Source organism: Trichoderma camerunense, assembly GCF_050948025.1.
Source record: "Trichoderma camerunense strain CBS 138272 chromosome Unknown V8C40scaffold_2, whole genome shotgun sequence".
Taxonomy (NCBI): Eukaryota; Fungi; Ascomycota; class Sordariomycetes; order Hypocreales; family Hypocreaceae; genus Trichoderma; species Trichoderma camerunense.
In genome coordinates this window covers 234,571-254,431 of record NW_028145368.1, presented here as the reverse complement: position 1 = coordinate 254,431, position 19,861 = coordinate 234,571, and the positions used below count along the sequence as shown (strand labels likewise).

Below are 19,861 nucleotides of genomic sequence, written 5' to 3'. Positions count from 1 at the left end.
TGCAGCTGCATTGGCATTTGCATGGATACGAAAGTAGCCATCACGATGCCATCAATGGCCTAAACACCGAGATGGCCGGGGAAAGATTGAGTTTATCCCTTTTCAACTACGGATACGACGCTGCTATGTACTTACCCCTGCCGCTAGCTCTGCCCAGGTGCATTTCAGCTTTGTAGCTCCCAATGGCAATGCCGGCCAGCTGTGCTTTTCGTCGTCTCTGCCTGCGACTCAGCTGGTTTATTGCATGGCAGCTTTGCCCTTTTTCATCTCGAGACGGTGGACGAGTGGAAATTACGGTGGGAAATTCGGCAAATGAGGTTTTCAGAATGAGTTCATGGCTACATGGACTGCAGTAGGTCTTCTACATACAGTCCCAGTACTATCATGCTGCGATGGGAGTATAAATAGAGATGTAATAGCTGGTAGAACACAACTTGTCAACCTTGTCCTTACTTTCAGTTCATCAGTCTATTTGCTCCATCAACCAGTAATTTTGCAATTGCCATGGCTGTACACAAGACACTGGTCCAAGCCCTCGTGGCTTCAGCCGCGATGGCTAGTGTTGGCAAGGCTCATGCCATCGCCGTTCCTGCCGGCCAGCTAGATGCCCGAACATATCCGACTCCCACGTGCGACTCAAGCCAAACAGTGACACAGACAGAGACTAAGACAGTTACTTCGTGGAAGGCCCTGTTGACGATTACTCTGGGAGGAGGCACTAAGACGGAGACCAAGACAGAAATTTGCACCGTCACCGACACGGAGACGGTCACCCAGACAGAAACCTCTACCACTACCACTACTGTCACTCCGACCATCACACCCCCAAGCTGCCCGACACAGTGTCCGCCTCCTCCATCGTGTAACAACCTTGGGTTTGACTGGGCGTACTACAACAACTCGGCTCGAAACACCGACACAACATACTCTACCTTCCACCCAGACTCTTACAAGAAGACCATCCCCATCTATGTCGGCACCACTTCATATGTTGGCGGTCTTTATCAGGACACTGGAACAGCTGGCCCCATCTATGATTCCAGCCGAAACTTTAATCTCGATTTCTTTGCCCTGAACCACCACGCCTACATCTACGCCTGCGAGGCGGGCACATATAGCGTCGACATCCCCTATGCCAACGACGCCGTCTACCTATGGATCGGTGCAAGCGCCTACTCTGGCTGGACAGACGATAATGCAAATGCCAAAGCACGTTACGATCAACCAGATCATATCGCCGGCAAAGCTAGCTATAAATTCGACATTCCGGCTAATACGTATGTGCCCATCCGCTTCTTCTATGGACAGGCGCAGTACGGTGGAGGCTTCAACTTCAACATTACGGCCCCGAGCGGACAAGCCATTGTCAGCAACCAGGCAACGTTTAGTCCGTATGTCGTGCGCTATTCGTGTGACGGGACTACGGCGCCCCCGTTTCCGGCGTTTGGGAAGGAGACTTGATTAGCTCTGTCACGTCTTTAGGGGAAGTTATCACGGGATATACTGGACGTATTATGTCGAATCTATATCTTAAATAAAATGTTATCACGTATTAACTGAGCACGCACTTTGATCCTACTGTCTATGCAATAAATTGACGGATCATCTACAAGCTATGAACTATATGCAAATGAGTTTCTTGAGCCGGCATACTCACTTTGTTAGATATGTTGTCGCACTATTTCACTTTGTATATGAGGTACTTCGTCAATTTCCAGTCGATTCTTCAAATCTAAAATCTTCCTACAAATATGTCTACGGTTACTACCTTCCAAGGTTGCTGAGCACCGCGCTGGAGGGGATCTCTGCACCGGAATATGCCTTGAGGAGGCCAGTCAATAACTGCATTATGTAGATGTTGGTAGTACCGCTCTCCAGGAATGTGTAAGTCATTGTCATCCGAGCAGTCATCAAATTCACGGTTTCTCAGTCGGCTTCGGTTTCGCGGGTTTCACTTTGGGATGTTTTCCCTCGATGTGAACATCTTTGACTTGTGGGCGAAACTCATTGAGTGCGGCCTCGGCGGCATACTCATCAAATATTCGAGAGACATACGCCTTGTCGTACTCTTGACGCTCTTCGCTAGGCGCCAGAGGAGGGGGCTGAGAATACTCACCGAGTTTTCCATAGCCGAATTGAGATCTGTACAGAGACGCCGAAATTGGTCCTGGGCGTTCCACACCCTGCAAGTGTGCGATGTTGTCGAGAAGCTGGTTCATAAACGCACCAAGAGGACACTCATCCGAGTCAGATGAACCAGACTCAGTTCCAGACTCAGATTCGGTGGTGGCTTCTCCATCTCCAGATTCTCGCCAACTTGCGAGCCAAGATTTCAATGGCCTCTTCTTCGAAGTTCTCAAAAGCGCGTCGACAATCAAGTGGCATAGCCATTGATGTTTGTACACGCCCATTGAGGCTTCTTCTGTCCCGTGGCTGTGGCTGTGGCTGTACCCGTCCCTCTGGATTTGGCTCTGATGGTACATGTAGCGTGGCGGGCGTTGATGGCGGTGATGGCTGATCCAGCCACACAAAGACAATGTCATTGAAAGCATTCATTTTAGTTTCACATTAGTATATCAAGTCTTTTTCTCCTTTACTAAGATAGTAGGTGCCTGGTTCCTGGAGCACCTGCTACTATGACCATGTTTCTCTAATATCTGCTATTATCGCTATATTTTTCTAGTGCATAGGTATATATCCGTCACTCTAGCTTCAATGTTAGTACTACATACTATACGGAGTATACGCTCCTCTAGTGTCCGGTAGTCTTCACTAGACAGCTCCAAGTCTGAGACCCGATCGCTGAATAGCCGCTCCCTATATTAGTCGATGGATAGTAAGAACTCAAAGCTCCCTACGTAAGATTTGCGATGGATGCACTCTGCCCTGTCAGACAAGCTTTGATGCCCTGTCAGATCCAGATCTCGAGTGGGCTTCAGGCACCAATTTGCCCGATACAGCAAACCACGTTGCGGGCGGCGTCTTATTCAGTGGAGCGCACTACGTCGGATCCAGCAACATAAGCCTCTGGCAAGCCTTGGAACCGCCTAGCGCAGCCCTTGGCCAGGCACCCGGTCCCTTAAGTTTCCATCCTTCATCCATCCTCGATCAACAGAGGCATCACGGCATCGGCGCCATCAATCATTGCATCTCCACAAAGTCTCGGCAGTCATGGATGAGGAGGACTTTAACATAGACGACTGGGAGTTCGCAGTTCCCCTCCCCGCATCCCCGGGGGGCACCGTCCCCAGTATTAGTATTCCACCGGAATTGAGACCGGGTGCGTGCATCGTCAGTCTTGAGAAGTGGTGCAGAGCTTGTGGGGAGCCGATGAACAGTGGAGAGTCGTTTGTATCTGGTAAATTGAACCAACTGTTCCCCTCTTTCATGTCTGTTGGCGGGGGTTTTCGCTGATCGGCTGAATGCAGTCTTCCTGGATGAGAAAGATGGCGACGTCAGAGTCGTTGGCTCGCAAGAATATCCAGCTGGTGAAGACGAAGACGAAGACGATGGGTCTGACATGCGGGCGGTTCGTAGACCTTTCTTCAACTGGGATCCCTTTGGTACGCGTGTTAAGCCCAACCACCTCGAGAGTGCCACACTACACACTGAGTGTTTTAATCTGTTCCGGCGCAACTGCCCAGATGACCAGGTGGCGCCCCGGCTGTTGCTTGCGGGACGCTGGAGAAGCCCTTGGGAGGGTGCGCCGAAATTCATATTGACCGTCAAATCTGATGTTACCAGCTTGATACGGCTGGCGGCGATAGCATGCAATTTACCGCAGTTGGAACTGATGCCGATGGAGCTCAAGCGCCTGGTGTTTGAAGAGTTGATCACCCAGCCGTGTGCTCTTACCCGTTATTACTCTGTTGTATCGCTAGCTACTGATTCGTGCCGCCAGCCTTTGGATGAGCACTTCACAATGCCCATTGCCAAGGTTGCTCATTGGGAGCGAGGCCAAGGCCCGGCGAGTGCAGAGGAAGTTCTTCCGCCTGTCATTCGAATCATCATTGACTCTCAGGGAATCAGCCGCATCGAGAGGCTTGCAAAAAGGCCCGAAGCGCTTTCACAGCCATCGGATACTGAATTGTATATTGTGGAGAGTCAAGAAACGCTAAAGCACGTCCAGGTGCAATTTCAGGTAACTCACTAATAACTGCCCCAGATCAACCATGCTTGTCACCTATCGGGCTAACGACCATACGATATAGTCAGGATTAGCGCGCCTAAGACACTGGGGAGATGGGAAAACATTATCTCTTCTTCCCTGGGATACACCCTCGCCTCCGGTTGTGGAACATTTGTTAAGCCCAACAGCCGGCCGGCCCAGTCATGCCAGTGTAATGCAATTTGCAACCATTGACGGGTCAAAGATATCAGGAATTACATTTTTCTTGACCTGGGCAAATCACTATGCTTCACCTAGGCCAGCTGGGCCCCAGTTCTTTATGCATGCGCACACTCCCAAGGAACCTTCTGCTAAATCAACATTCGATAAGCTCCTCTACCCACAGGATTGGGCTGGGGTTTGGAACTATGTGCCATTTCCACATAACGACCGATTGATTTGTTTTGGGATTGAACACGAATCTGATACGAATCTCAAGGTCTTGGTACGAGTCTATGCTTCTATTAGCGTCTTATTGTCTGGTCTAACTTGTTGCAGTTTCGATTTGAGAAAGCCGGCGATGTTATGGTTGGCATCCAGTATGACCGATATCCCAACCGCACCCAGACAGTGTGGGCGGCAAACTCCAAACTGCAGCTTATTTGCGGTCTATCACAGTCTGGCAGCGTCATCACGCTAGACGCAGAAGCCGATGGGAGCCAAACACCAGACCGGCCTTTTAGACTGCCCTTTAGGCAGACCGTGGTGCCATATAGTCACGGAGGATGCTTGTCGTGGGCACCGCTGGAGAACGTCGCACGTCTACGACTCTTTACGGACGAAGACGCCGGCATCTGTCGGGGCCTTTTGTTAGAATATGAAGACGGTGGACAGAGAGCTGTTGGGGAATGCCGAGTTGGCCTTGATGTTGAGCGGGCCTATGAGAGGCCCGTGGGCCTTTGCATTGGGCGGAAGTCGGGCTTTTCCCGCTGGAGTATTAGAGTCAGAGTTGATGGGCAAGCGGAGCACATGCACTCGGAAAGGAATTGGCAGTGTTACCCAATGCGCGGCACTCTTGTTTCTTGGCAGAAGCGGGGGTTTTCTACGCTCAAAGTAGTTGTCGATGACGATGAGGGTGTTGGTGTTGGTGGTGGTGGTGGTGGTGGTGGTGCCGCTGCTGTTATTGCTGCTGTTGTTGCTGCTGTTGCTGCTGACGATGGTGTTGATGATGATGATGTGCTATTTTAGAACGATTGTTTGGTTTTGTATATGAATGGCACAGGATTGGTAGATGTCATGATTTTGGATATAGATGGATATTGGCAACAGGACAAATTGACATTTCTTTGATGGACAGTGTATTGCCCAATTGCTATTAACTCGAACAGAAGATACTACCTCTAGTAGTAATTTGCAAGCAAAACAGACTTACACGGCAACTTACAAACTCAGTACTATGTACCTCGTGATGCTTAACACAAGTTGTTTGCGTCACAGCTCTCAACAATATGGTCGACATCGAACTGTCTCAACTCTGCACTCACATGCCTACCACCACAGCATTCGCAACATGAACAGGCCACTCCAGCCGAGTGTAAATAACCAAGTTAACGTACAAATTCTGTATCCCGCAGCCCTTACTACAACAATAATTGAACTTGGATATGTCAAGGTTTCCAACTCTGTACTTGGTATGTACCCGCCTAGCTCAGTACCTGCCTCTTGTACTGCCACAACTCAACACCAACAGTTGTTAACCCTGTATGTAGACAACTAACATCACCACCCTCCAACAACAAACAATGAAAAAAGGCACTTTGGCCGAGTGGTCTAAGGCGCCGTGTTCAGGATTTATCTTGCTTCGCGGTCTAGTAATAGGCGAGGGTTCGAATCCCTCAGGTGTCATTCTTTTTGCCCATTTCTCTTTAGTGTCCAGCCCCTTTTTACTGAACAGAGTACAAGCTGCAGACTTTTCTTTTTTTAACGTCGGGTGTTTTTCTTGTCTCGTCTTTTTTTTGTGGTTGAAATTCTTGCGCCCACTCTTTGCTTACATTCCCCTGCTTGGTGGGGGAGGCTGGAAATTGCGAGCGACTGTTTACTTTGTCTCCTTTTTTGCTGTCCTGAGAAATGATTTTTGTTTTTTTTACACGTTATCAATCAACAATTGAGTCACATTGTAATATTACACTTTCATAGATAGAGGCAAAAACCAAAATGGCACGAAAGGGGCGACTGTGCACATCTTCCCACAAGAACCCAAATCCTATCCAATACGATCGGTGAGTACGGAGTAATATGGAGTAAGGAAAAGAAAAATAAAACCCCCCACCGTTACCGTACTCCGTAGAAGTACCAAGGTACCTCGCTATATCCGACCAGCGCGGCCGGGCGGTGCCGTCTTGGCCACGTTCCCATCGGCAGCTCGCCGGCAATTCGTCTCCTTGGCTTACGCACAAGTCGAGAAATTGTCCGAAAATCCGCGCCAAAAAATCGTTTTTTTTTTTTCATGGCGCTACGGAGATAAAACTGGGTATAAACCTTAGCACGCTCGGGTATTTCGATCTACAGGCTGTGAAAACACAGGCACAATTCTAGCTAGTTTTTTCTCTTCTCAAGAGATAAAAAGTCTACTGTAAGACTCCGTAATCGGCTACCTACCAGTGGTAGAATGAATCATCTCTTGTTGAAAAAAAGAGTCCAGAATCGTTCGTCTGATGATCCGAGTGGACCCCCAGCCCGTGAAAGTGGCGTGGCGCTATTTTATACGACAACGTTAATATGAAGAGAAAAATTATGCATGGAAGAATTCGAGAAAGGCTAGCACACTGGCGCGGAGCTAGGAGAAATCCATCAGCTAATGGGTTTCCACTCAGAACAGGAGCAAGAGTCAGGTCATCACAGCTCCCTCTCTTATCAGTGGGTATGGACAATGCTTGTAAACATGCTGTGAATATTGATATTTTTCTTTGTAAAAAGTCGTTATAATACATTAAACGCGTGGTATCTACATCCGCTCCATTACTGTACACTATACACAAAACTCCCCCGTCTCTGCAATTAGTTAGCCTCAGCCTCGGCCTCAACCTCCTTGGTGGGAGGAAGCACGGGCGCCTCGCGGTCGAGCTCGAATGACTCGTCCTCAATCTTGTCGTAGTGGTTGAACAAGAAGAAGAAGACAAAGGCAGTGACGATACTGGCTCCGGCAACACCAGTGTACATCCAGATGAACTCGGGGTCCTTGGACACGGACACCAGGGCCTCGGAGATGGCAGAGCCAAAGGCGTTGGTGAAGAGGTACAAACTCTGGACAAACGACTTCATGCTGGGGGGAGCCTTGGTGTAGGCGTACTCGAGACCGGTGACGGAAATGAAGATTTCAGCCAGACCGACAAAGACGTAGGCAGGAGCCTGGACGGCAATGTGCACGTTGTTGGGCAGAGTCTTGCCGTCGACGTTGGCGGCGTCACACTCAAGGGGGCTCTTATAGCAAGGGCCGGCGTTGTAGATAAGGTGCTGGACAATGGCAGCATAGCCAAGGCACATGGAGATCCAGACGAAACCGAGGGTTATTCTGGCAATGGGTCGGATCTTAATGCCGGCCTTGCGCAGGGCGGGGTAGACGAGCATCTCGAGGAGAGGGGTGAAGATGAGAATCGAGATGGAGTCAAAGTTCTGCATAAAGTCGTTGGGCATGCCGTGGCCGTTCATCTGGCCGGCCTGGGTAACAAAGTTCGTGGAGAATTGACCGTAGCCAACCCAGAAGATGGGGTAAAAGACAAAGACCTTGCAGGCACGGATGGCACGCTTCAGCTCCTCGACAAAGTGGTCGTTCCAGACAACAGGCTTGGTCTTGCCGTGGGCAGCGCGCCATGAAGGCTTGGCGGCATCCATGTTGCGGCTGGCAATCATCATGCCGAGGGCCTTGAAGGCGTCGGTGATGATGGAGCCCTGCGGAGGGTGGATAATGTATGACTTGCGGCGGATGACGAGGATGAAGATGCCGACGTTGAACATGAGGAAGCACATGAGGAAGGCAGTCCAGAAGCCGCAGTACTTTTCCATGAAGGGGGTGGCGATGAGGGACAGGGAACCCAGGTTGATGCACCAGTAGAAAATCATGTAGATGCGCTGGTAGGTAATGGCAGGGTCAATGATGATTCGCTCGCCAGACTTTTCCGTTCGGATAGCCATAGTTCGGCGCTGGTACTGGTCGGCAATCAGGGGGGCGATGTTGGACTTGATGCCGCCGGTACCGAAACCAATAATGATAATAGCAACAATGTATCCAGGCAGACCGGCATTGGCAGCATGAGCCGCAGGTAGAGATGTCGTCCACAGGATGACGAGACCGACCCAGTAGACACCGCAGAAGAGCATGATGGCCTTGTACTTGCCCAAGTACTGATCAGAGATGATGGCACCGAGAATAGGAGTCACTGCACAAGAGAAAACCCAGAGTTAGCAAAGGCTCCTCCTCAATGTAGCTGATGAGAGCTCATTGTTGACATACCATAGCAGAACCATTGGAAGAACAAGTTCAGACCAGTGGCGGCCTGGCCACCCATACCGAGTCCAGGAGCATCGGTGGTGTCGTTTTTGTCGTTGCTAATGTAGTTCTGGAAAAGACCTGAAGCACCGTAGTAGGTGAAACGCTCCATAAGCTCGACAATGGCAATGAGGAAGGCAGAGGCAGGCAGGTTCTCGCCAACACGGCGCAGCGTCCGCTTCTCAAAGTCATTGGGCTCCTCGCCATCGGCGGTGTTACCCTCCTCGGCACTCTCCGGTGAGGAGCTAAAGTCCTTCTTCTCATCAGGGTCGGAAGCAATGAAGCCTCCGGCGAGATCGCGAGTCTCGCCGTGGGGAACACGCTCGTTGAACTCCTCGTGGAGCCTGTCAGGGCAAGATATGTAAGTATAAGACTAGACAGTGAGAAGCAGGAGAAGAAGATGAAGAAGAATCTTCAGTCCCCCATAGAGACATACTCAGCAACGGTATCCTCGTGATTGTTGGCCATGATTGCAATCTGACTATTCGTCTACACCTCTACTGTTCCAAACCCAAGGCAGGCCCTTTCAAGAAACGACAAGACCAGCCAGGAAGTGAGCAAGGGAAGAACAAGAGGAGCAGGAGACGAGTAAACCGCGCAGACGAGGGTGGGATGCCACGATTTAAAGGATTTCGGGGCACTCCAGTCTCCAACATTCCACTCTCTCCAGTCTCCAGTCTTCGGATACAACGTTGTCCGCCACCCAGCTTTCGCAGTCTCAGGACGGGGACGAGAGAGATACAGAGCTGCCCCCCAACTTCTTTTGGCCCTAGCCAGGCCGCGGTCGTCTCGCTTCGTGCTTCTTCCCCACGGGCCAGTCCATGTAGTTTTTAGTTTCCAGCAAGCCTGTACACCCACGCGGCGAGGGCGCTGACTTTGGCAGTTATCCGAGACCGTCAATCGTCATAGGAAGAGGCAGACGCTGTGATTCGTGTAACTGAGATGCGGTCCCTCGCCATCAGCCCCATTGAACGGCAAAGACCTGGTTGAGCTAGGCCATAAGTAGCCGGCTGGTGGTCAGGGGCCTCCCTTGCTCCGTTTGTCTTTTTGCCTTTTTCCTTGTCTGTGGTTGATTCTCTCTCAGATCGAGGTCCACAGCCTAAAGGCCCGAAACGAGCAGGAGGGCCACGCGAGTTGCCCGCCAAGAAAAAAGCCATGCCTGGCAACTCCGTGGCCGCCGCTGCTTCCAAGCCACCGGCATGTGGCGTGCCGATTAGTTAGAAGTTAGGAGCATTTGCGGGTCGGGTTCATCGTCGCTGCTTGTTGGATGGAAATTGGCCGGAGATGCAGTTGAACGGTTCGTTGTGTGCTCTAGCAGTCTAAGGATAGCGGCTTGTAGGGCCTGATGCACCGAGGCAAAGGCTTGCAGATAGTGGTCCAGGGCATTTGCCTAGCGCCTCCGCCAGGGGCCACTTGCCTGGGGCGAATCAGCGCGCGGAGGGGCGACCGAGATGCGCGTTTTTGGAAGAGCGCAGCCACTGGCCTGGGAAGGTGCCGGCAAGGGAAAAAAAGAACCGAACCTTGAAGCATGCACAAAACTCAATCCCCAATAAGCGTAACCGCGATGCCGAGTTCGCAGCAGCAGGTTTTTTTCTTTTTTTCCCCGGCCATGGCATGATTCGTGGACCTTTGACGACTCGCCAGGGCTCTCACGTGTCAGCCTGGTGCTTGTCTTTACCACAGACGGGAGGTGTGAAGTCGATTGTCGGACGACCAGTGACTCGAATGGACTTGAATGGACTGGTACTTGTGTGTCGACAGGTTGCATTCGATTCGGGGCCGGCAAATGGTACAGTAGGTCAGGTCAGGGGACGGGAGTATTTACGAGTACCGTCGGGCTAGCACCAGCACTGCCGGTACGAGCCATGCGCTCAAACTGCGCTACAGAAGGCGTCTGGCGCTACGGTGCGGAAGCATGTGCGAGTACATACGAGTACAGCAGAAACAATTTGGATCAATCCATGGAAGACGGAATCGGAAAAAGCATTTGATCTAATGTGCACTACACTAGGCCCTTCGTGGCCGCTTCAGCACCTCTGTCGGGCAAGGAAGCCGAAGGGCGATTAACCTGATCAGTTCAGGCCATGCAAATCGTCATCAGCAATGACCATAATACGAGTACTACTGCGGGCATAAACGGCTCGAAATGAGGCTCAAGATGAGACACCCGACGTCGACTGCACTGTAATGTCCGGCCTTTAGCTCAGCTCAGCTCAGGCGGCAAGGTACGAGTACAGGTATTGATTGAGGCGCCATGCTATGCGCTTTGACGCGCAGACCGCCAGAGCCTCGAGTCATTCATTTGGCGATGCCTCGGGCGGCGATGTGCCGACCATGTAGGCAGTACTGCTCGTTTCGTGTTTGTTTAGCCCATCATGCAGGTACTATTTACTTGTGCTAGGGCAGGCTGACTGCCAGCTCAGCCGTCTCGTCAACTCCGTTCCGCCTGTGACTGACACAAAGCCTTTCACTCTTGCTCTTTAGCTTTCCTCACCATCCAGCCGCACCACCGTTGCTAATCCCTCAGCTCAGGCGCCTATTTCTGTCCCTGGTGGCGCGAGCATGAGCATTTACCTGCTACGGAATGCCTAGCGTCAGGTACAAGTGCCATTATGCATGTGAAGAATCTGATGATGTTCTACTGGGCTTGTTTAGCAGCAACACATCTACTGCACGAGATGCCAATGCTTGCTATCATTCTTCTAGGACACAGTGGCAAATTAAATACATTCATTCTTGTACAGTAGCGTGCGATGCGGTTGATTATCAGTAGGTAGTCGTCCTTTCGACATCTACATACACCAAACCTCTACTTCGTATTCAGCGTATATGCGGCATCGATGGCACCACCTCGCAACCAGTGTCATCGAACGGCTAATCGGCGCCCTCGCCAAGGGGCTTGCGGAGAGGCTTGGGGAACTTTTTGACTGACTCCTCCATCTGTGCGCACCCTTCATCACGGCCTCCACACGCGTTGTGCGATGGTGCGGAGGATGGAATTAAGGGTTCTGGGGTTGAATCGCATTATGTACAAGAAACCTCAAGAGAGGAGCGGTTGGTGGTGAGCTGAGGCTGTATTGGTCAGTTCCCGCAACCCATGTGGGGTGATGACCTTGCCTCCAGTTGTTTACTTCTGCTACCCTGCCATTGGTGAGAGATGGATTCTCCGTACAGTGGCAGGAAATTGTGGTTCGGAAAACGAAGGGAAGAGTTTTGGCTGAGCTGAGCAGAGCAGAAGCCAGCGACTTGAAAATGAGGCGGCTTCAATGCTTCCATGCACTCACTAATGTAGGTAGGCACGGACAATTCGGAGATATCCTTCTTCTGGAGCCCAATTAGCGTCCCGGTTTGAACACTCCGAGACTCCAAACGCAAACTCGCTTCGTCCGAGTATCCAGGTGGAACAGGAAAATAGTCTAAGAGGACGGGGAGACGGGGAAAAGGGGGTCGTGATGGGGTCGAGTGTCATGCTCGGTGCCACTCATCTGTTAGCTTTATCAACGATTCTTCAATTTTATTACATGTAGTATTGCCTCATCGCAATAATTTAGATATAGTTGGACGATATGACTTGCCAACTGCTCAGACTCACGAGAGGGCCGCAACCGAGTCTCGGAAATGTATCGAAAACACCACGGCGGATGTTAGACGCCGGATGAAAATTCTTTCAATGCCTTCAGCTACGTGCTACGTTACTAGCGACCCTCTGGAGACAAAGTGGCTGAAAAGTTTTCATGCATTGAGTTCAAGTTAAACAGACGCTATGCCCCAATAACGAGCATCTCAATGCTGGAATGGCGCCCAAGACATGGCTCCAAATTCTGCTACAGCCGACACGTTTACCGAGAAGTGCTAAGGTTATATTCAACAAGAGTCTCTCCCAAAAAGATACTCCCAGTACGAGTCAAGAATCGAGAAAATTGACAAAAGATGACTTCCTGTTGAATGTCGCTTTTGAAACTAATGCCAGCGAGTTCGTCGTTATGACTGCCGAGTATAATATAGGGTAGATAACAGACAGACAGCGATTACAACTACTTTGAATCGAAACTTGGTGGCAAAGAAAGAACTCGCTCAGAAGTGCCTAATTGCCCCCATGGTTGTTACGAATTACTTCGGTGGTAAGTTCAAATGAGTCTTGGGGAAGTGGACAAAGCTCAAGACAAGATCAGACTCCCTTTTCATTTGTCCACCATGATATTTTTGAGCAAGTCCTTAAACTTGATCCATTACTTTCTAGGTGTTGATCGTTCATCCGTCAAAGGAGTAATTCTGCTTCTTGGTCCGTCTTCTTCCGTTCCGTCTCAGGTTGTACGGCGTGAAACCGTAGTTTGGGGAGTTATGGGAGTAGTTCATGAGTCGGTATCACATTTTCAGCACTAGTGTTTTCGAGGGGATAGGCCTTAGCTTGATGCAAGCTCAAATGATGAAACATAAGAATGGACAACGACAAAGACAGTGGTACTGGAGTTAGCGACAAACAACAAGATGTCCGCTATAAAGAAGAGAAGAATCCAGAGCTGAAAAATGATCCAGAAGACTTTAATGACGACGACGCTAAATTCGACGAAAAGAAGACTGAAAAGCTGCAGACTGAAGATTATCTCATATGATTTGACGCTTAACGAAGAAAAGCCTTGTTGCAGTTCATGCAGCCCTCACAAAATCTGGCTTGATAAACACTGTACATGTGCCGCTATTCAAGGAACTTGACATGAAGCTTCCAGACCGAACATGTGCGTTTCTCATCAAACCTCTGATACTTGACGATGAGTTACCAGAATGCTTCCAGAGCAGCACGGCGATTCACTATTGGATATTTACAGTGATGAGCGCTTAGCACTAGAAAATCAAGCCGTCTCCGATATCATTTATCAAGGGTGCCTCATCAAGGAGTCAGTCCACTCGCCATTACAACAACTGCTTTGTGAGCCAAAGTTGTGCAGTGGTGTAGGAAAGACTCTATGTCCCACTGGCGAGAGTGCGACGCCTGTGGAGGAGCCTAAATTTGCTGTGAAGAAAGAGGCAAGGCTCGCATGAACGTGTGAGTGGGGATGTAAAGCCTCGAGCGAGATTAACAATGCTGTGAAGTTGGGAAACATTGACATTCACGTGAGAACGTGTTTTCTCCTTTGTGCAGGGAGCTGAGAAACTTGTATAGACCGAAGATTCAATGATCAGTTCCAGAATCTGCGTCCTGTATTATGCAACCGGTAAACGAGGAACCTACCAGAGTGCATACTTCTATTGTCCTCTGTGGTACGATCTGAGATGCTTTACAAGAAAACACACATGGCACCTGTCATAAGAAAGCGCGAAAAGAGTATGAAGCACGTTTAGACTACACCCATGTTATGAATGCTGGCATCCTTTGCCTCCCCAAAGTTCTTCCAACTAAACGCAGCTCAATTTTGCTACTTGGCTCGTGACAGTTAGGCTAATATACGGAATGTGTCTTTCTTGAGAGAGATTAGGGAGTATAAGACGATATTGGGAGTACTATTCATCTGATAGACGGCTTTGCCGATGAGTGCGTTAATAAAACTCATGTTGTGAAGGCCCCGATGGGGACTAAGAATGCTGTGAAGGCGCCAGCACCGGCAACCCACACCAAACATGCATGTTACGTATATGAGGCGCATATCTCACTGCGCCACTTACAAGCTATTCCAAAGTCGCACAACCAAATGAAGGGAACAAGACCAAGGCCCCGTGAGCTTTAAAGATGCTGTGAAGAAGTTAGCGCTACAGTTCGAATGCACGCTAAGGAGATACAAATCCACAGCCACGTGGAGGACATGGAGACGAACCCGAAGCCTTCACTTTGGTGGGTTTATAAGGACACTGTGAAGATCCACTGACAGTCATGAGGAGGGAGAGTCTCAGCCTCCGTAAGACCATTGACGCATAGGCTTAAACACAAGGTAGCTAGTAGTATGGGGAGAATGGTATCAACGGAGGCTACCTCATCTTTATTAATGACAAGTCTGGTTTGCTGTATTCTCATATTTTCGAATCGCCATGTTCGCTTATCTGTTCACTCTCATCAGCTCCCGCCCCCAGCATGACACGCCTGACAAGTAAATGCATTTATATAGTACTGTGGCTACAGAGAATTTCGCCAATTAAAGGTCACATCTTCACGCCTACTAGGTATTCAGTAGGTTTGAAAGAAAGGGGAGGTGCCTGCCGACCACATCCCCTCCCCCATAATACGCAGTGTGACCTCATTGTGAGACGGGGCAAGGAAGTCACTCGTTAAGGGAGACAAAGAAATGCTCAATGCTGCTGAGAAGAATCCCTAACAGCCGAGTTTGTTGGTTGCAAGCTCGCCAGTCAAGTTTATGATAGAGCGAAGCACTTGGGTGAGGTTAAAAATGCTGTGAAGCGTGTGTGAAGCGTATTGGTCCGCCATCTGGCTTTGATAGGTCCGCTAACTACTGTAGGCTACCAGTCAAAATAGCAAGATCAAGGCCTCGGGTGGGCTTAAAATGCTGTGATGGAAATAGGAGGGTGAGACATGCAGCCGCCTCAAGGCTTTAGGTGAGGTTAAAAATGCTGTGAAGAGGGTATAAGACACGTCACATATAGCCATCTGTTGTAGGATGCGCTAAACACACAACCAATGAAAGAAAGTGAGGGCACAACATTAATATAGAGCACCATTAGTAGATCTCTGACATAGATCTAAGACTGCCATATACGCATACCATTGTTAGAAGTGACAGTGTAACCTCGCATCCTTCTCCACATCAGTTCCCCAAACGGTTCCCAGTATCATACACTGACAAAGGATGAGCTTGTTAGAGCGAATAGATGGATTTCTTACATACTAATTAGCTGAGATATTTGCGAAAAAAAGTTATGCGCTACATGTAATCTGAATGGAGAAGAGGGTAATTGTGAAATCATGTCCAGAGCATGTTTTCTACCTTAAAGCCGGATTATCATAATTCGCCCCATGACACACTATGTATGCCTACTTAACTAGACAAAATTTCGCAGGATATTCATCGAGAGAGGCGAGGAACCACTATGATGCGGAGAGGTTTCTTGAACAACTTATCGTATTGCTTATGAATTGAACAGGTAATTCGTGGCGAATCTCTAAAGGAGGTGCCTCGCATTATTGTATTTCAACATCCAGGCAAGTAGGGCAAAGTTTCACTCTGATTTGACAAGTGTTGTTGAAAATATCATATAATCATATATTTAACTATTCTTGGGTATCATTATTTTTACGACCTTTTTGATCAAACGTGCATTCCCCTTCTTGCAACGCTCATGACAAAAACCCAGCTGGGGCTCCTATATTGTTGAAATAGAGCTCACCCGCCTCGCCCAGACACAGTCTTATGAGCTGCGTCGTCCATATGGCTCATAGGGGAATACTGCTGAGATTCCAGCAGCAAGAATGAAGAGAGCCGCGCAGATATACAGAGGCGCCGACGTCTGAGTGTTTGCAAAAGTCGCCACAATAGCTGAGACAATACCCATGATGCGGTTAAAGGCCACGGCCACACCGTTGCCGGTGCCACGGTGGGCACTAGGAAGCACCTCCGGAGTGTAGGCGTACAGCGTGCCATAGTAGATGTTCAGGAAACACGCAATCAAGCAGGTGAAGGCCGTATCCTGAGCTGCGGTCTTGACTGCGGTGTAGGCGAAGAAGAAAGCACAGGTAATCAAAGCGCCAATAGACATAGTGTATTTGCGACCAAGCAGCTTTGTGTTGCACATGTATCCTGCAATAATCGGACCGGGAATACCGCAAATGTTGGTAATGCAGTAGTTGCGCCACGTTTCGAAGGTCGTTCGATCAAAGACTCTGCCGTGGTTGGCAAGGTAGGTACTGAGATACTGGTCAGCAAGAGGTTTCGTGGCACAATGGACTTATGGGGAACATACGGAAGGAACACGTAGAAGAGCGGGTAGATAAGGCCGATCAAAGCCCACGAAAGCCAAACCAGGATGGTAGAGATGGTCATCTTCTTGTTGATAAAGAGTCCACGGAAGTGAATGCGGGTTTCGGAGAAGGAAAACAGCTTCTTGCCGTGGGCTGATTGAATCTGTCCGCAGGCCTCAAGCTTCTCAAGAGTCAGGGAGCATGGGCGGTTGTACTTGGTAGCCAAGAATTGGAATGTTTCCACCACCTTGGCATCCTCACCAAGGCCGAGGAGATACTTGGGCGTCTCGCGCAGTCTGACCACTGTGATTCGGAGAACCGACATGACAAACACTATGGCACCACCGGTGAAGAGCATGTATCGCCAGCCCCAGTTGTTGGCCTTGGTACAGGTCTCAACATCGGTACAGTTCCATTTTCCAGGAACCATGAAACCCCAGGCAATGAAACCAGTGACGGCCTGTCCAAGGCCCCACCATGCCGCCAGGAAGGTCAAGAGCCACTGCTTATTGCTAGGAAGATACTCGAGGAAGACGGTTGTGTCCAGAATGAGATTGCCGCCTCCACCAAAGCCGAGAAGGGCGATGAAGAATGCGAGAGACGGCCAATTGGGCATGGCACCAGCGATCACGCAGCTTGCAGAGCAGATGAAGAGGGTAATGTTAAAAGCCCATTTGCGACCAATGACATCGGCGCTGAAACCCCAGAAAATGGCGCCCGTCAGCATACCGACGTACACGGCGATGGTAAGCGCATTGGCGTAACCGTGCTGGCCAAATTCGCGGAAAGCGGACGGGGCAACAATGGATTGGAAAAGGAGGATCAAGGAATCGACGGCATAGCTACGAGGCACCGTCAGTTAGCACACCAAATCGTCGTTTGCCACATAATACATGAGACCAGCGGATGGGAAGAGACGAGGGTAGAATTAAATGATGAGGTCACCGTGCAATGGCAACTTACCCGAATCCATTGAGAAAGAAGAGTTTCCAGTGGTAGCCAGTCCAGCCAATCTCGTCAATTGCCTTTAACCCAGTGTTAGTGCTGAAGCGATTTGGAGACGAGATTTGAAGATTGGGAAGAGACAAGTATCCTCGCAGTTCACCGTCACAGTGACCATGGCCTGGATCATATTTAGGCTCTAGTATCACTCACGTTGTTCACAAGATGCATCTTCATGTTCAGGGCGGGGTCGAGATCCTGCAGGGAGAGGATATCTTCGCCGCTGCGGAGCGACGACCCGTCGGCGTTTCTGAGATCGCCAAACATTGGGTCATTATTACCACCTGTGACATTCTTCTCCATTGAGCTGGTGTCAATGGCTGACTTCTCCGGGTTTTCAACAGCAGCCATGGTTGCGGATTGTTTGGGCGCAACTGCGGATTCTCGCTCAATTATCACAAAGGATACCAAGATGGAGCAAAACCGGGCTCACAGAAGCACAAGGGAGCTTCGTTGCTTGGGCTAGGTATTGCAATCGAGTCAAGTTCTGCGGGAAAGCTTGTTGTGGTACCCGAGGAATTGGACGCAGCGTCACACGCAAAGTCAATTGAACTTGCTTTCGGCTTGTTCCACCCGAAACGGACTTTGCCGAAGAGGAGAATGGAGGGGCAAGTTTTGTAGGTAATTGTCGATTCCGGTTTCTGAGCGCGGTCTGGACCTCGACAGAGGGTTTATCAGGCCGGTGGGGGAAGACAAAACAAAAAGGAAGCAACCAGAAGAGAAACAGCTGTGGTCACTAGAGAAACCACAACAGGGGGAAAAAAAAAGAGCTGTCCTGCCAAGTACAGTAGGACCAACCCAGTGACGATTGCGAGAATGGGGAAGAGAAATAGGAAGAAAAGTGCGGGCGAGGATGTATTAAATGGACACACAATGCAGCAGAACCACCACGCGACGTAACCATCAAAGGCACACGACCAAGGCTAAAGAACCATGACATGCAAGGGCCCTATGTGGTAAAAGACCACGCGAAGATCCCATCTCCAAGCTGGGCTCTTGCATGTGTTGCTCGTGCTTGTGATTGAGAGGCCATCTGGGCGCTCTAGTGCGCAGTAGCTTTCCAAGAAGACGGCTCTATCGCCGACTCGGTCCAATCAGCGCAGCCGGCGCCGTGAGAGGCCCCGTCCGGTGGAGATGCAGCCAGCCCGGGGCTTTGGAGGTTTGTAGGCTTTCAAGCTTTGCAGGTTGGGGGTTTTTGCTTTGCGCGCAGTGAGACTCGAGTGTGGGGGGCCGGCCGGTAGCGTCTCGCTGGTGGTGCGGCAAAGCGTCTCCCCGTGCTCTCAACGAATGGCCCTGATAGGTGCGAACAGCATCGACATCGCGAGCGTTTGAACGGGCTTGCTTGGACGGGCAAGGCGTGGTGGAGATGTTGGCTCGGCCAGACTCAGCAGCACGAACTGCTCGGCGGCGTGCTGGTGCAATCGCGGGCATCGTGGCATCGCGGCCTCGATTCGTTGGCTGCTTCAATTGACGCCTTTGAGGGTTGCGAGATATAATTGACGAGCGACAGGCCTGGTCTCACTTGTTTGCGGAGAGTCATGGTCAAGGTCATGGTCCAGGTCACGGTCCAGATTCCAGATCCAGGTCTGTTGAAATTCTTTTTATCTTCCTTCTCTTTTTTCTCTATCTCTCATTCTCTCCCTCCTCCCGTCTTCTTCCATGCTCCTCCCCTCCTTTCCATCGTTCATCCGCAACGCATGCGGGAGGCGCTATCCATCGCCTTTTACAACGACAACTGCCGCAAAGGGAACTGCTCCCTGAAGTATACCAGTACCCCGTACCCCATACTCTCTGTACTTCGGACTTGGTACAACTCCTCCGTACCTCCGGGGTCGTTTGTCTGGAGCATGACTTGATTCTTCATCCTCCAGCTACGAACGAACATGGGCTTGATTGGTTAGCCTGTAAACCGAAAGCTGAGCGACGGCCCGCCATCGTGATTCGAGCTTTTCGTTTTACCCGAAGGAAAATGGAAAATGCATGTACTAATGCGGAGAAGATTGTCGAATGACACACATAATGGCTGCACAGATGCGTGCGTCAATTACCGAACGCATGCATCATAGTCTCAGCCCATACAAAAGGATGCCCATGGCGCCTGTTTCTAGCATCGCAGCCTGGTGTTTAAACCTTTTGCAGGTGGCTTGAACTAGATTGATATGTCGATGTTCGAGAAGGGGTGTCGTCATTTACGAGTACATCCCCCTCTACGCTCGTGTCCTTGTGTCTCTTCCCCATGTGTAGCCTGATGTCTTGGCATTGGATTCTGTTCACTACCAAGGTAAATATCCACTCCATGATA

At 50.1% G+C, this 19,861-nt stretch overlaps 5 protein-coding genes and 1 non-coding gene across 6 annotated transcripts; 4 read left to right on the top strand and 2 right to left on the bottom strand.

Annotated features, from left to right (window-relative positions):
• Nucleotides 1-552: 552 nt before the first annotated feature.
• V8C40DRAFT_261198 (GLEYA domain-containing protein) lies at nucleotides 553-1,461 on the top strand (the record flags this gene model as incomplete). Its single annotated transcript, XM_083219236.1, has 1 exon — nucleotides 553-1,461. One exon carries the CDS (start codon nucleotides 553-555, stop codon nucleotides 1,459-1,461), a length of 909 nt encoding a protein of 302 aa, XP_083077485.1.
• Nucleotides 1,462-3,092: 1,631 nt separating this feature from the next.
• On the top strand, nucleotides 3,093-5,545 carry V8C40DRAFT_231967 (uncharacterized protein). Its single transcript, XM_083213033.1, has 4 exons — nucleotides 3,093-3,358; nucleotides 3,429-4,141; nucleotides 4,212-4,613; nucleotides 4,667-5,545. Exons 1-4 carry the CDS (start codon nucleotides 3,172-3,174, stop codon nucleotides 5,354-5,356), a joined length of 1,992 nt encoding a protein of 663 aa, XP_083077484.1. The 5' UTR covers nucleotides 3,093-3,171; the 3' UTR covers nucleotides 5,357-5,545.
• Nucleotides 5,546-5,919: 374 nt separating this feature from the next.
• On the top strand, nucleotides 5,920-6,013 carry V8C40DRAFT_t45. Its single transcript has one exon. It is a non-coding gene; the product is annotated as a tRNA-Leu (tRNA).
• Nucleotides 6,014-6,917: 904 nt separating this feature from the next.
• Nucleotides 6,918-9,336, bottom strand: V8C40DRAFT_89257 (POT family-domain-containing protein). The gene is made up of 3 exons (XM_083223571.1): nucleotides 9,091-9,336; nucleotides 8,619-8,998; nucleotides 6,918-8,544 (listed from the first exon to the last, which is right to left on the bottom strand). Exons 1-3 carry the CDS (start codon nucleotides 9,120-9,122, stop codon nucleotides 7,166-7,168), a joined length of 1,791 nt encoding a protein of 596 aa, XP_083077483.1. The 5' UTR covers nucleotides 9,123-9,336; the 3' UTR covers nucleotides 6,918-7,165.
• A 6,404-nt stretch (nucleotides 9,337-15,740) lies between these two features.
• V8C40DRAFT_231958 (MFS transporter) lies at nucleotides 15,741-18,474 on the bottom strand. The gene is made up of 4 exons (XM_083213032.1): nucleotides 17,713-18,474; nucleotides 17,521-17,582; nucleotides 16,560-17,399; nucleotides 15,741-16,503 (listed from the first exon to the last, which is right to left on the bottom strand). Exons 1-4 carry the CDS (start codon nucleotides 17,908-17,910, stop codon nucleotides 16,008-16,010), a joined length of 1,596 nt encoding a protein of 531 aa, XP_083077482.1. The 5' UTR covers nucleotides 17,911-18,474; the 3' UTR covers nucleotides 15,741-16,007.
• A 596-nt stretch (nucleotides 18,475-19,070) lies between these two features.
• On the top strand, nucleotides 19,071-19,719 carry V8C40DRAFT_231956 (uncharacterized protein; the record flags this gene model as incomplete). Its single annotated transcript, XM_083213031.1, has 1 exon — nucleotides 19,071-19,719. A coding segment is annotated over exon 1 (313 nt), but the record flags the coding sequence as incomplete, so codon positions are not given.
• Nucleotides 19,720-19,861: the final 142 nt, after the last annotated feature.

Coding starts and splice junctions, on each gene's coding strand:
- V8C40DRAFT_231967 (XM_083213033.1), top strand. CDS start 3,172: ATGGATGAGGAGGACTTTAACATAGACGACTGGGAGTTCGCAGTTCCC. Junction 4,142..4,211: donor ACGTCCAGGTGCAATTTCAG/GTAACTCACTAA, acceptor CATACGATATAG/TCAGGATTAGCGCGCCTAAG. Junction 4,614..4,666: donor ATACGAATCTCAAGGTCTTG/GTACGAGTCTAT, acceptor AACTTGTTGCAG/TTTCGATTTGAGAAAGCCGG.
- V8C40DRAFT_89257 (XM_083223571.1), bottom strand. CDS start 9,122: ATGGCCAACAATCACGAGGATACCGTTGCTGA. Junction 8,999..9,090: donor CACGAGGATACCGTTGCTGA/GTATGTCTCTAT, acceptor TTGCCCTGACAG/GCTCCACGAGGAGTTCAACG. Junction 8,545..8,618: donor CTTCCAATGGTTCTGCTATG/GTATGTCAACAA, acceptor TCTCTTGTGCAG/TGACTCCTATTCTCGGTGCC.
- V8C40DRAFT_231958 (XM_083213032.1), bottom strand. CDS start 17,910: ATGGCTGCTGTTGAAAACCCGGAGAAGTCAGCCATTGACACCAGCTCA. Junction 17,583..17,712: donor AGATGCATCTTGTGAACAAC/GTGAGTGATACT, acceptor ACTGGGTTAAAG/GCAATTGACGAGATTGGCTG. Junction 17,400..17,520: donor TTCTTTCTCAATGGATTCGG/GTAAGTTGCCAT, acceptor GGTGCCTCGTAG/CTATGCCGTCGATTCCTTGA.